This window comes from Hippoglossus hippoglossus, chromosome 22 (genome assembly GCF_009819705.1).
Source record: "Hippoglossus hippoglossus isolate fHipHip1 chromosome 22, fHipHip1.pri, whole genome shotgun sequence".
Lineage (NCBI taxonomy): Eukaryota > Metazoa > Chordata > Actinopteri > Pleuronectiformes > Pleuronectidae > Hippoglossus > Hippoglossus hippoglossus.
Genome location: NC_047172.1, coordinates 13,909,726 through 13,920,830, shown reverse-complemented (window position 1 = coordinate 13,920,830; position 11,105 = coordinate 13,909,726). Strand labels below are relative to the sequence as shown.

Sequence of the window (11,105 nt, the reverse complement as noted above, 5' to 3'; positions counted from 1 at the left end):
TCTGATTGGACGCCAGGCTGCTCCTGTCACGGCTGTGGGCGGAGCTCGGGGACTAGGAGTGCAGCTCCATCTTTGCAGGGTTTGACAGCAGCTCTGACCTGGAGCCGAGGAGAGTGAGCCCGGGACCGAAGACGAAGAAGAAGGAGAAGCGAGTTAGATCTGTGTTTTCCTCCCCCACAATGAAGCCAACATCTTAGAAACCTGCTTCTGCAGCGGAGACAGGAGGAGGGCTGCATTCGAACGCGCAGAGACGCCGCTGGTTCACACGACCCCCAGAAAATGCCTCATTTGAGCGATCCCTCCGGACCGGTGGAGACCCGGCGGAACTGATGGGACACGCGGGCTGTGACTAAATCCCCTCTGGTGAATGACAGTGTATCGGAGAGACTACGTGACAGCGACACACAGACACACACGGAAGCGCGGACATGGCTGACAGGACTGCTCCCAACTGCCACCTGAGACTGGAGTGGGTGTACGGATACCGGGGACACCAGTGCCGCAACAACCTGTACTACACCGCCGCCAAGGAAATAGTCTATTTCGTCGCCGGTGTGGGAGTTGTGTACAACACCCGCGAGCACAAGCAGAAATTTTACCTGGGACACAACGATGACATAATCAGGTAGAGAAACCATACACACATACACACATACAAACATGCAAACACACAAACATACACACACAACAGTTAGTTTCAGCACCTCGGACAGCACCACAGCACACACTAATCCTGTAGTGTTGTCACTGCTGCTGTCACCTTGTGTAATGTAATATGACATGTTTGACACAAACACACACACACACACACACACACACACACACACACACACACACACACACACACACACACACTCACTGGTCACACATACACTTACATATACACACACTGCTGACACACGTCTGGTCTTTTTTCTGCAGCCACACACACACACACACACACACACACGTATGTATGCATACATTTATGTGTATATATCTATGTGTATACATTTACATGTGCTGCCAGTGTCTTGTTCAAGGACACTCTAGCAGGGCAGATTTCAACCAGCTCTCCAGGTTGAAGCTCCATCTCTGTCTCACACGAACTAACATTACTCTGCTGCCACACCTCTGTCATCTCTTATAGCTCATATAGACTTTCTGATCAAGCCTGTATTGATCTATAAAATAGGGGAAAAGGTTACTTTAATTATACAGAAATCAAGGTCGATGGTTTCAAATAAATTTTTGTCCAACTTAAAGAAAAAAAGCAACATCGCTAAATAAACCATTTGACATTTTTGTTCGATAAAGGACTTATTGATTAATTGGTTGTCACAATGTAGTTGACTTTTTCTGTATATTGTCTCATCAATTAATCATCATTTCTCTGTTTCGGTTGCTGGTCAAGCAGAACATGTTTCAGCGCATTTTAAAGCTTTCCCAAAGCAGCAGCCTGCACGTCTCATCTTTCCATGACAACGAGGGCAGTAAAGTGCAAATCTGAATAATGCGCTTGAACATCACTGTCCTTGAAATAATCTTTGGCTTGAAAACGTAACTCAGTCAAACCTTTTGATAAAACACAGAAAGGTAACCATAGTGTTACAACACAGGTATGATGATCCTGCCTTTCTAACTGCTTCCCAGCATGCCACACAGCAGTGACCTGTGTCCAACGCTCCAGCGCCTGTGTTGACATGTTATGTGTAGGTTGGCCTGGAGATGGCTAGCATTATATTCTGTGTCGGTAGTCAGCTGGGCTCCTTCTCCATAATTAATCGGACAACGGAGACACTAACCCTCCGCTGCCCTCGGGGTGAAGTGCCTGATGTTTGGCTGGAGGAGTCACTGACTGAATCCTAGTTGTGTTAGATGCAAAAAATCGACATGCCTTTGCAAAACATATGAATATGCCAATGTAATAAATTGGTAAAGCAGTTAGCCCTTTGGCAACCACATTGATTTTTCTGCAGCCAGATTGTTTTAAACAGTTCAAGCTTTGCAGATCTCTTGCACTTTCCAGATAATAGTCATAGCCATAGCAGTAAATTTGAACTCAGATCCCAGAGAAGTGCTTGCAGAGCTCTCATATACACTTCCTCAGACTTGAGACCACTATGGCACCACCAGGAGCAATCCCCAGCAGAATCAGTGCTGAATACATGTGGGACTGTTCGCACGTTGCACTAACTCATGTGGAACAGATGCAGCCCCCTCAGATAGCAACGGAATTCAAATTCTTCTGTTTCTCTGTCTCTTTTGGCCACTGCTGTATCTTGTCTGTGAGCTACAGTGCATACACCAAATTGGTGTTTTTCTTCATGAGTTAATTGCTGGCCTCGTTTCTCGCTCTTGGTTTTCTCTCACCCTGCAGCTGCCTCTAACTGGTCTCCCAGTCGGACGTGGAGGAGCTAATAGGCAGGTGGACACATGAATGAACGGCCGATCCGTGCATGTAAGAAAGCAGGATAGTCTGGCCTTTACTCGCCTTTTTTGGTTGGAGTGCATGGGGGAAATGGATTGAGGAGAATGTCGATAACCTTCAATCAAAACCCAGTTTAATATGAGGCATATTAGACTATTGTAAGACCATGTTTTTGTATTAGTTTCTCACATCTGTCAGTGTTGCATGTTGCATTTAATCCAGCCTGAAATTCAAAGAACTAGAGGCCAACGCTCAAAAATCTGCAGGAGTGTGTTCATACCACAAAGTGTAATCTCTCCTCAGTCATGCTGACATGTACACACACACACACACACACATACTGAAAATAACATACAGGCTGGAAGTCTCATTTGAGTCATGTATTATTTGTTATGATCAGGAGTGAGGGTTAATGAGAGGGTGCATGGACACAGCTATAAGAGGCCATCTCATGTTACGATATCTGATGGACCACAGCCAGAGTTATGGATTATAGATGCCGCCAGTCGGAGGCTGGTCTTGTTTCAGTGAGCGATGAAACATGCACTGAATACGTTCCTGTTCATATTGTGGTATATATTTATCATTCAGCCCCTCATGGGTTCTTTTTTCCACATTGAAATCAGTGTAAAGTTTCGTACAATAAATGTGTCAGGTTCACAGGCGAGCGTCTGGCAGCTGTGCTCGGTGAACTGTACGAGCTAATGGTGAGAACTATCTCTGCATATTAATGTGCAAGCTAAAGTCAAAAGTACAAAACTGACAACGATGTTCTGTACAGTCTGTGTGGTCTGAGAATGTTTTCAGGCAATTGCTGCTGAGGATCATCTTGAGAGGTGATGGATGTGACTTTCATTTCCCTGTATCCATCTCCCTTTATTTTAATGGACACTTACAGTCTGTGGTGATCTATTTCTTCAAACGCTGGCAATGTCCAAATTCGGGGAATGTATCCTTCATAGGACGTGGTCAGGAAAGGCCACGCCTTCATTGACCGTTTAGACCACAAAGGAAGGACTACGAAGGATTTTGTTTTCGCGTCACCAACTTGCGACAACAAGCTGGAGATCCATGTAGGAAATTCTCAGTAGACCTGATCGTCTCATTTTGGTTTTACATTTGCCCAACTGGTCCCAGTCCTATGAGGGATTTGCCCCTGAATTGGGACACATCTACTGGATCCTTTGTTTCTTTGGAATGAAGGGACGCATTTCTCGGCCACACATTTGAAGGAGGCATCAAAATGAGAATGACTTTAGTCACGCCACTGTGATGCAATCACACTTCAAATGCACCCTTCCAAGGATGCAGCTTCTGAATAGGAGCACAGCTACCTCCCTTCTAACTTTGGTGTGAGTAGATTATCATTTGCTCATGTACTCAATCATTTACGGTTGCAAACTGATTTAGAAATATCTCCAATAATGAAAGCCCATCACACCAATAACCTTTATGGCGATGACAGTGGGGTCTGCTTCATTTTGCGTCTCACCTTTACACTTACCTTTGGTGCTCTGTGCGGAGTGTCGGTGAGATGCTGAGGTCTTAGGTCTCCATCATCACTGTGAGTAGTTGCTAGGCTGCTCTGTGAAAGACAGCTTGGTTCCCAAAGAGCAGATCTGTCTTCCCCAATTAGGATCCTCCTGAGTTCAGTACAGTTACTTTACAGTTTGATGGCATGATTCAGCACAGTTGTCTCCAGGATTTATGAAATCAACTCAGACAGATATCAGTTATCTGGTGGGGGTGTTATGAATTTTTTATGCAGATGAAGTGGAGGCAGGTATTGTACTCTTATCCCTGTTTTACCCTGATTTAGATTATGCCACAAAAGTTTTATTATCATGCCATTAAAAGTTGATGATAACAAAATCAAATACAAGAAAATATTCTACACCTCAACATTAATAATGTATACTTTGGTATATCCAGTATTCTGGTAATATATATTTGTGCTTTTAGAAGATATGTACTCTATTGATAAGTAATGTTGGTACAATGATGAAATATGTAACGAAAATGTAAGTAAAGCTTAAATGACTATTTGTTTATTGTTTTAATTTATGTTTAATTTCTAATTTAAATCAGTGATAAAGCAAAAATGTAAAATACGTCACAGTTTGTGCTTTTTAAGAATTTGCTGCTTTTATGTCAGTTATTGCAGATATTTGAGTTTGGGACTGAAGGATCAGTATTACCATCCCCCTTTGGGTGCTTTGGAAAATGTAATTTTCATTTTCTATTTGACATTTCATAGACCAAATTAGTAAATATTTCATCTTGAGAATAAGCAGCAGATTGATCAATAATGACAATAATCATTAGAAAAACCAAATCCCCCATTTTATAATAATTTAGATTATTGATAAATTAGTACATATTTCCCCAGAAGATAAATTGGATGAATTAAATAAAAAAATACCCAGTTGAAGTCATTAAAATGCAAAGATACGTTATCATATTTTTTAAAACAAAACTCAAAGAAATCCGATAGACATTGAGATAACCCTCAAATTTCAGAAGCTTGAACCAACAAAATGTAGAATATATCCTTGATAAATGGCTTATTAGATAAATTAACCAATTACTTACTTGTTTCTGCATTAATATTTAGCGACGGTTCATTAAGCTCACATGCACTTGATTTTCTTTTCGAACATTTCTTGAACCCAGTGAATTTTCCGTGAAAATTTCCCACATGGGTCAGAAACCACTGCAGGGTCTTTCCTTCCTCCTCTTTTCTGTCCCATTGACTTTGTCATCAAGCAGCACCACACACTCTACCACTGCTTTCTCTCATTTTATTCTATTTTCACTTTTAGGAGTCCTGGGAAATATCCCATACTGTATAGACCTTCAGAAATGTGCTAATCCTGTGCTTCCTTTTAATCCACCATGGGCAAAATCCGACAAAGGGAACTGCTGCTGGAGAACATGAATCAAAATTGTCTCCGGGGCTCAAGTATCTAGAGGCACCATCGTCATCTTCGCCCATGTGTAACTGTTTCCATTAATGAGACAAAAATAGATTGTTGTACTCATGATGAAGAGGGGAAAGATTCACATTCGAGTGGGTAAAGACGCATCTCGTGCCCTTCTAATTGCCGAAGTCGACCTTCATCTCCTCCCTCGCTGTATCCGAGCGTCGTAGCCATCATAAATCTGCTCTCCAGGCTGTTTAATTTGCCTCATATCTACATGAAAACAGACTTTTTTAATTGCTGCAGTATTTAGCCAGTTTTGTACTACAGAGCTTGGCAGATGGGAGATGGTCGCATCAAACAGCTGCAGCCTATATCAAACAGGAGAACCGTGGCAATGCACTGCAGGCTAAGTCATTAGCGATGGCATTTAGCAAGCGTTTCAGCTGACAAACATGAGTGCATACTCACATACCATATATTTATTAAAACTGGAAGGATACTAGACCTATCTAACAAGAAGCATCAGTGCTTCCTGCACACATTCTGGACCTGAGACCAACTCCATATCTAATTCTTCGTGTTTTGCGTCACTCCAGTGTCAAACCAGACATATTGGCTGTGCTGTACCTGTTTGTGCCAGAGCAGTTTCTCAGTCTGCATCCCAAAGTGTTCCAGTCATTTTTCTCTTCCTCTGTGTGCTATTTTTAGCTGCTTTGCTCTGATTATATAATCCATATAAAGTAAGTTGAGAAATTGTGCCAGGTTGGAGAGGGGTTCAAACAAAAGGATGTGGGGGAGGCGGGAGGTGATGAGGAGGAGAGAACAAGGAGGGAAGGTTGGGGAAGGACAAAGATCAGGCCTGTTGCATCTAACCCAGAGACGTTGCACCAGCAGAGCTTTGTTGGTGACAGTGTGTTTCAAATGCAGATGGGCTGTCAAAGGTCAGACAGAGAGATTCACGCTGAAAACCTGGAGAAGAGTCAAAGTGGAAGAAGGCCGCGTTCGTCGTGAGCCACTTGTACTCAGCAGGTTGATGCTGCCCGGGCCTGTGAAGCCTCCCTGGCCTGCTGTCTCAAAGCCCACTGGGATTAGAAATTCTGGAGAGCAGTTGGTGGTCTGATTATAATGGAGGGAGCTCTGTCACTTTGTGAAATGTATCGGCCAGGATGAGGCAAGAGGAAGAATCGCCCAGTGAATCACTCAGGCCTGCCTGGAACGTGACTGGCGGCCACTGAAAGGATGGGCGGCGCAGGGGGGAGGGAGCGGCAGCTCAGTGCTGTACGGCAGGCTGTTGCTCAGCTGTAGAGTGGCGATGCTTGTAGGTGGGGGGAGGTACGCGTGTGGAGGGCAGGGGGAGGTGGGGGAGATTATGTAAGCGCGTTACTAACATATGCCTGGTGATGCGAGGAACGGCCAGATGAACTAGAAAAGGTGAAAGAGGCAGAAAAAAGTTCAAAGACCTCTGGGAAAATCGAGCTGAATAAACTGAGAAATATGTTAAATTCACACATTCCCCTACACTTCAATAGAGTGTGTTTGTGTGTGTGTAATCCAGGTACCACTCATTTTGTGGGGACCCATCCGTCAACACATTATTGGGACTTGTCTTCCTTATGGGGACAGAAAGGAAGTCCCCCATTATGTAAATCATTCAATTTTAAGGTGAAGACATGTTCTGAGGTTATGTTATGTTTAGGTAAAGGTTAGAGTTAGGGTTAGGCAAGAAGTAACTGTGGTTAAGGTTAGAATAAGTCTCCAGGAAATCAATGTAAGTCCATGTAATGTCCTCTGAAGTCATTGAGACACGACTGTTTCACTGTGTGTGTGTGTGTTTATCTGAGCATGACTGAGTTAATTGAACCATGTCACCTCGTCATGCTGCCCCTCTGCTTCCATATCCAGACCCATCACTGACTTAATGTGTTTATCTCGTCCCAGTGGCTCCCTCCAGGGAGGGTGAATCCCTCATCTGCTCTTGGCACACGCAAACACACACTCACAAGTGTGCAAGATGGTGACGCTAACCAGATGTTTTCTCTCCCATTCACTCTCTCTGTACAGTTTAGCTCTGCATCCGGAGCGCGTGTTGGTGGCCACGGGACAGGTGGGCAAGGAGCCGTACATCTGCGTTTGGGACTCGTACACCGTGCAGACCGTGTCCATCCTCAAGGACGTGCACACACATGGCATCGCCTGCCTGGCCTTCGACCTCGAGGGACAGGTACTTCTGAGACCCAATAGTACTTGTTTTAAAGCCCCAAAAATCCGAACTGCACACACAAGTTGCAGCTTTTCAGTTTCTGAATGACACACGGGTGATTATTCAGGCAGTAGTATATGGACAGCTGCACCCAGGAAGGAAAGACGAGGCAGATACAGTGTTCTTACTACGACACCACACAGTCTGGCAGCACCTGGTAATGTTCAGGCGAGGGAAGCTTTAGCACATGCGAATCCTGAATCTACTCATGTGAAAATAAGCCACAGAATGGCATGTGAAACTATAAATGACTGAAATCTCGGTGTGTGTGAGGGTGCCACACCTTATAACATATAGAGCCCTTTTTATGACAGGTTACGCATGTTCACTGTGGTGATGTGTGGTGTCGGTGTGGTTGGTGTCGGAGGTATTATTGTTCTCTCTAATTGTCTGACAACTGCTGTGTAGCACATGATGAATCCATCCATCCATCCATCCATCCATCCATCCATCCATCCATCCATCCAGTGGGACCATGCAGAATAAACACCTTAGTTGTTCTTCACCAGGTCATTCGAGCAACCTTCTCTTTTTAGCCTTTTTACATCATCATTTTTGCCCGTTCTCTGCAGACCTGCCACCAGTTAATGTTTACACACCCCCACCCAATAAAAATCGATACAGTGCGGAACCATCCCCATGTTTTTATCTTTGCACGTCTCTCTCATCCTCCCATGGGAGCTTTCGGTGCAGAGTTACATCTCCTGTATTTTGCAGTAAGAGACGGCGAGATGACCCTGTGCTATTTTCCTGCCCGGGTAGAGAGCTTGGGATTTAGATGGAATGTGACAGTGTTTTAAGCCAGAGGAGGCTCCATCGCTTCTCAGTTAAGCGGCTGTATTTACTCGCCATCTCTCTCCCCTTCCTTGATAAGAGGAAGCCAGAGCTGGACTGAGGACAATCCAGAGGAATACCCTGCTGCCATTACACCGTCCACCTATTATAGCGATATAAAACAAATACACTGATGCTTGAGACATCCCCTCTAGGTGTTTCAGCCTGAACCAGTTATGCATCCGGTGTTCGAGGTCATATTTAAGATAGTAACATATTTATTGTCTTGATAAAAATTTGTCTTTCTATAATTTCTCTGAATATTTCCAGATGAAACTCTCATTAACCCTCAGCAAGTCTAATGAATCTACAGCCATGCTGGTGGCTCTGTGAGGCTGTAGTAGCGCCTGGAGCTAAATGCTAACGTCCGCATGTTAACACACAGTGACAATTCTAACACGCTGATGTTTAGCTGGTGTCATATTTACCCTGTGACCCATTTTAGTTTAGTTTCTGTTGCACTTAACCCAAAGTGCAGCTGAGGTTAATGGGAATGTCATTAGTTCTGTAGGCGTTTGACATGGACGTATTATGTAAATTCTTAATAGCCCTCTGAATACATCAGTGACATTGGGTCATAACGTGAAGTATTGGGCACATTTTTCAACCTGTTAATGATAGAGGATCATAATAATTGTAATTTATCCCAACCCTGTCTTTTGGAATTGGCATTCAAGTACAACTAATTTGCAACAGCAATTACGTCTAATAGGAAAAGTAATTTAACTTGATTGGTGCAGGGACTCAGTTCTAAGCAATCTGTTTTGAATGCGCTGTTTGCTTGGCCTGTGGTCATGCTGGTTGCAGCTTTCTTTCTGAACCTGTAAAAGAACTGTTCACCTGTTTATTCAAAGTTTGGTGAAGCTTGACTTTACAGAAGTGGAGAATCAGTTGGCCCCTAACAATACTTGTCAGGTGTGAAGCCGATAGGATGAACTGTTCTCGAGATATTTGAGCCACATACAGACAGATCATGTTTTACTCCCGCCAAGGTGGTTAAGTTTTGAACAGGGTAACCCAGAAGCTTTTGAACTTTGTGGAAAAAATAGGGGGCCAAGGAAGCACCAATTCAAATTTGGTGTGTAATGAAGAAACTGAGCCTCAGTTGTCCTTACTTGAATATATGAGTTTATTATAACATGGATCTAAACAAAGGGGCAGATCCAGGAATTTATTTTAACTTTTTTTGAAAAAAACATTTCCTCCATTTCCTAGGGAATAATTTAAACAGCCATATTATGGGACTGATATTTACGAGTGTGTGAAGTGTTTAGTATTTAGAGGACTGTTGGGCCTTCGCAGAGGTATAGTTCCATTCTAGTCTATTGATTTAATAATGTTGTTAGTTCTTTTATTTATTATTTATTTCACAAATAAGTTGATACTGAGGGTAAAATAAGGGGAAATGTTCACTTACAATTTATTTGTTTTTTAGCAAAAATACAGTTACTGCAGCTATTTTAACACTTTGTTCAGCCAACAAAATGACTAGTAACAGTTTAGTCGTATATGAAGAGAATTTCGAGGAGACAGGGTTGTTCATCCTGAGACACAAATATCTGCAGGAAATTTCATAGCAATCAATCCAATAGTTTTTGAGACGTTTCTAGGAGAAAGAAAAAAATGATTTGAGTTTTTTTTTAGTTTTGATTAAAACACAGACTTCTCAAATACAAGTCACAACAGGATAAGTGCCTCAGCAGAGTCTTTCCACGGCAAAACATTGATTGAGCCGGGGATCAAGGAGGACATCCTCATGCGAAGCAAGCTGCAGAGTGGAGAAGGATTTCCATAAGAGCTGCTCTCTCCTCTCCTCTTCTGCTCCACTGCTGCTGCTGCTGCTGCTGCCTACTCACTCAGTCAGCTATAGGAGGCTCCTCCAGCAAAACCACTCAAATGTGTGCTCAGTGGAAGTGCCAGGGGCTGGACAACTGTTCTGTTCTGCTCTGTATCCGTTATTAGCCCTTTCATCACTGGCGTGCCACGCTGCAGTGGAGGTAGCGAAGTTTGTTTTTGCTGTGATTAGTGCAACAGAGCAGAGTCGGTTCAATCTGTGATGTCGAGTCGTTTTTTCCTTTTGCTCTCTTCGCAGTGCTTGGTGTCTGTGGGCCTGGACTCGAAAAACACAATCTGCGTGTGGGACTGGAGGAGAGGGAAGGTCCTGGCAGCCGCTCCCGGTCATACAGACAGGGTAAACACTCCCCCCCCCCCCCCCCCCCCCCCCCTGTCTCCATCACAAGCTCTCTATCGACCGCCTCAATTAGCTATAAATGTTGGATGGAGCGCCTGCCCAAAGGGGACATAAACAAGTTAGGCCTGATTGATTGTGAGCTTTTCAGAGCCCTTCTGAGAGGGTGCGCGGCTAATGAAAAGGAATCTTAAAAAGATGAAATACAGCCGGCCGTTGTGTTTCTAACTCAGCCCACACACTTTAAAATCACATCTCCTGCAAAACTCGCACGCACTCTCCTCTGTTGACTTCATCCTTTTGAAACGAAATTAATCATTAGGAGTCTAGACTCCAAGTGTTTTTTGTTTGTGTAACTATAAGCCAGTGTTTAATGCATCGTGTGTTTTTTCTTCCCCTGCAGATATTCGACATTTCATGGGATTTGTACCAGCCGAGCAAGCTTGTGAGCTGCGGTGTCAAACACATCAAGGTACGGCCGTCGCTTCC

At 43.7% G+C, this 11,105-nt stretch overlaps 1 protein-coding gene across 8 annotated transcripts in view; it reads left to right on the top strand.

Annotated features, from left to right (window-relative positions):
* The window catches only part of eml5 (EMAP like 5), a 48,575-nt gene that overhangs the window by 9,481 nt on the left and 27,989 nt on the right, over window positions 1–11,105 (top strand). For 4 of the 8 annotated variants that reach the window (XM_034577180.1, XM_034577183.1, XM_034577181.1 and 1 more), the window contains exons 1-4: window positions 79–625; window positions 7,396–7,555; window positions 10,521–10,619; window positions 11,020–11,088. In XM_034577180.1, coding sequence (XP_034433071.1) covers window positions 429–625; window positions 7,396–7,555; window positions 10,521–10,619; window positions 11,020–11,088 — 525 coding nt within the window. In that variant the 5' untranslated portion in view covers window positions 79–428. Of the gene's footprint in view, window positions 1–78; window positions 626–7,395; window positions 7,556–10,520; window positions 10,620–11,019; window positions 11,089–11,105 lie in introns of those variants that run through there. The other 4 variants (XM_034577178.1, XM_034577179.1, XM_034577184.1 and 1 more) reach the window with 2 other exon arrangements.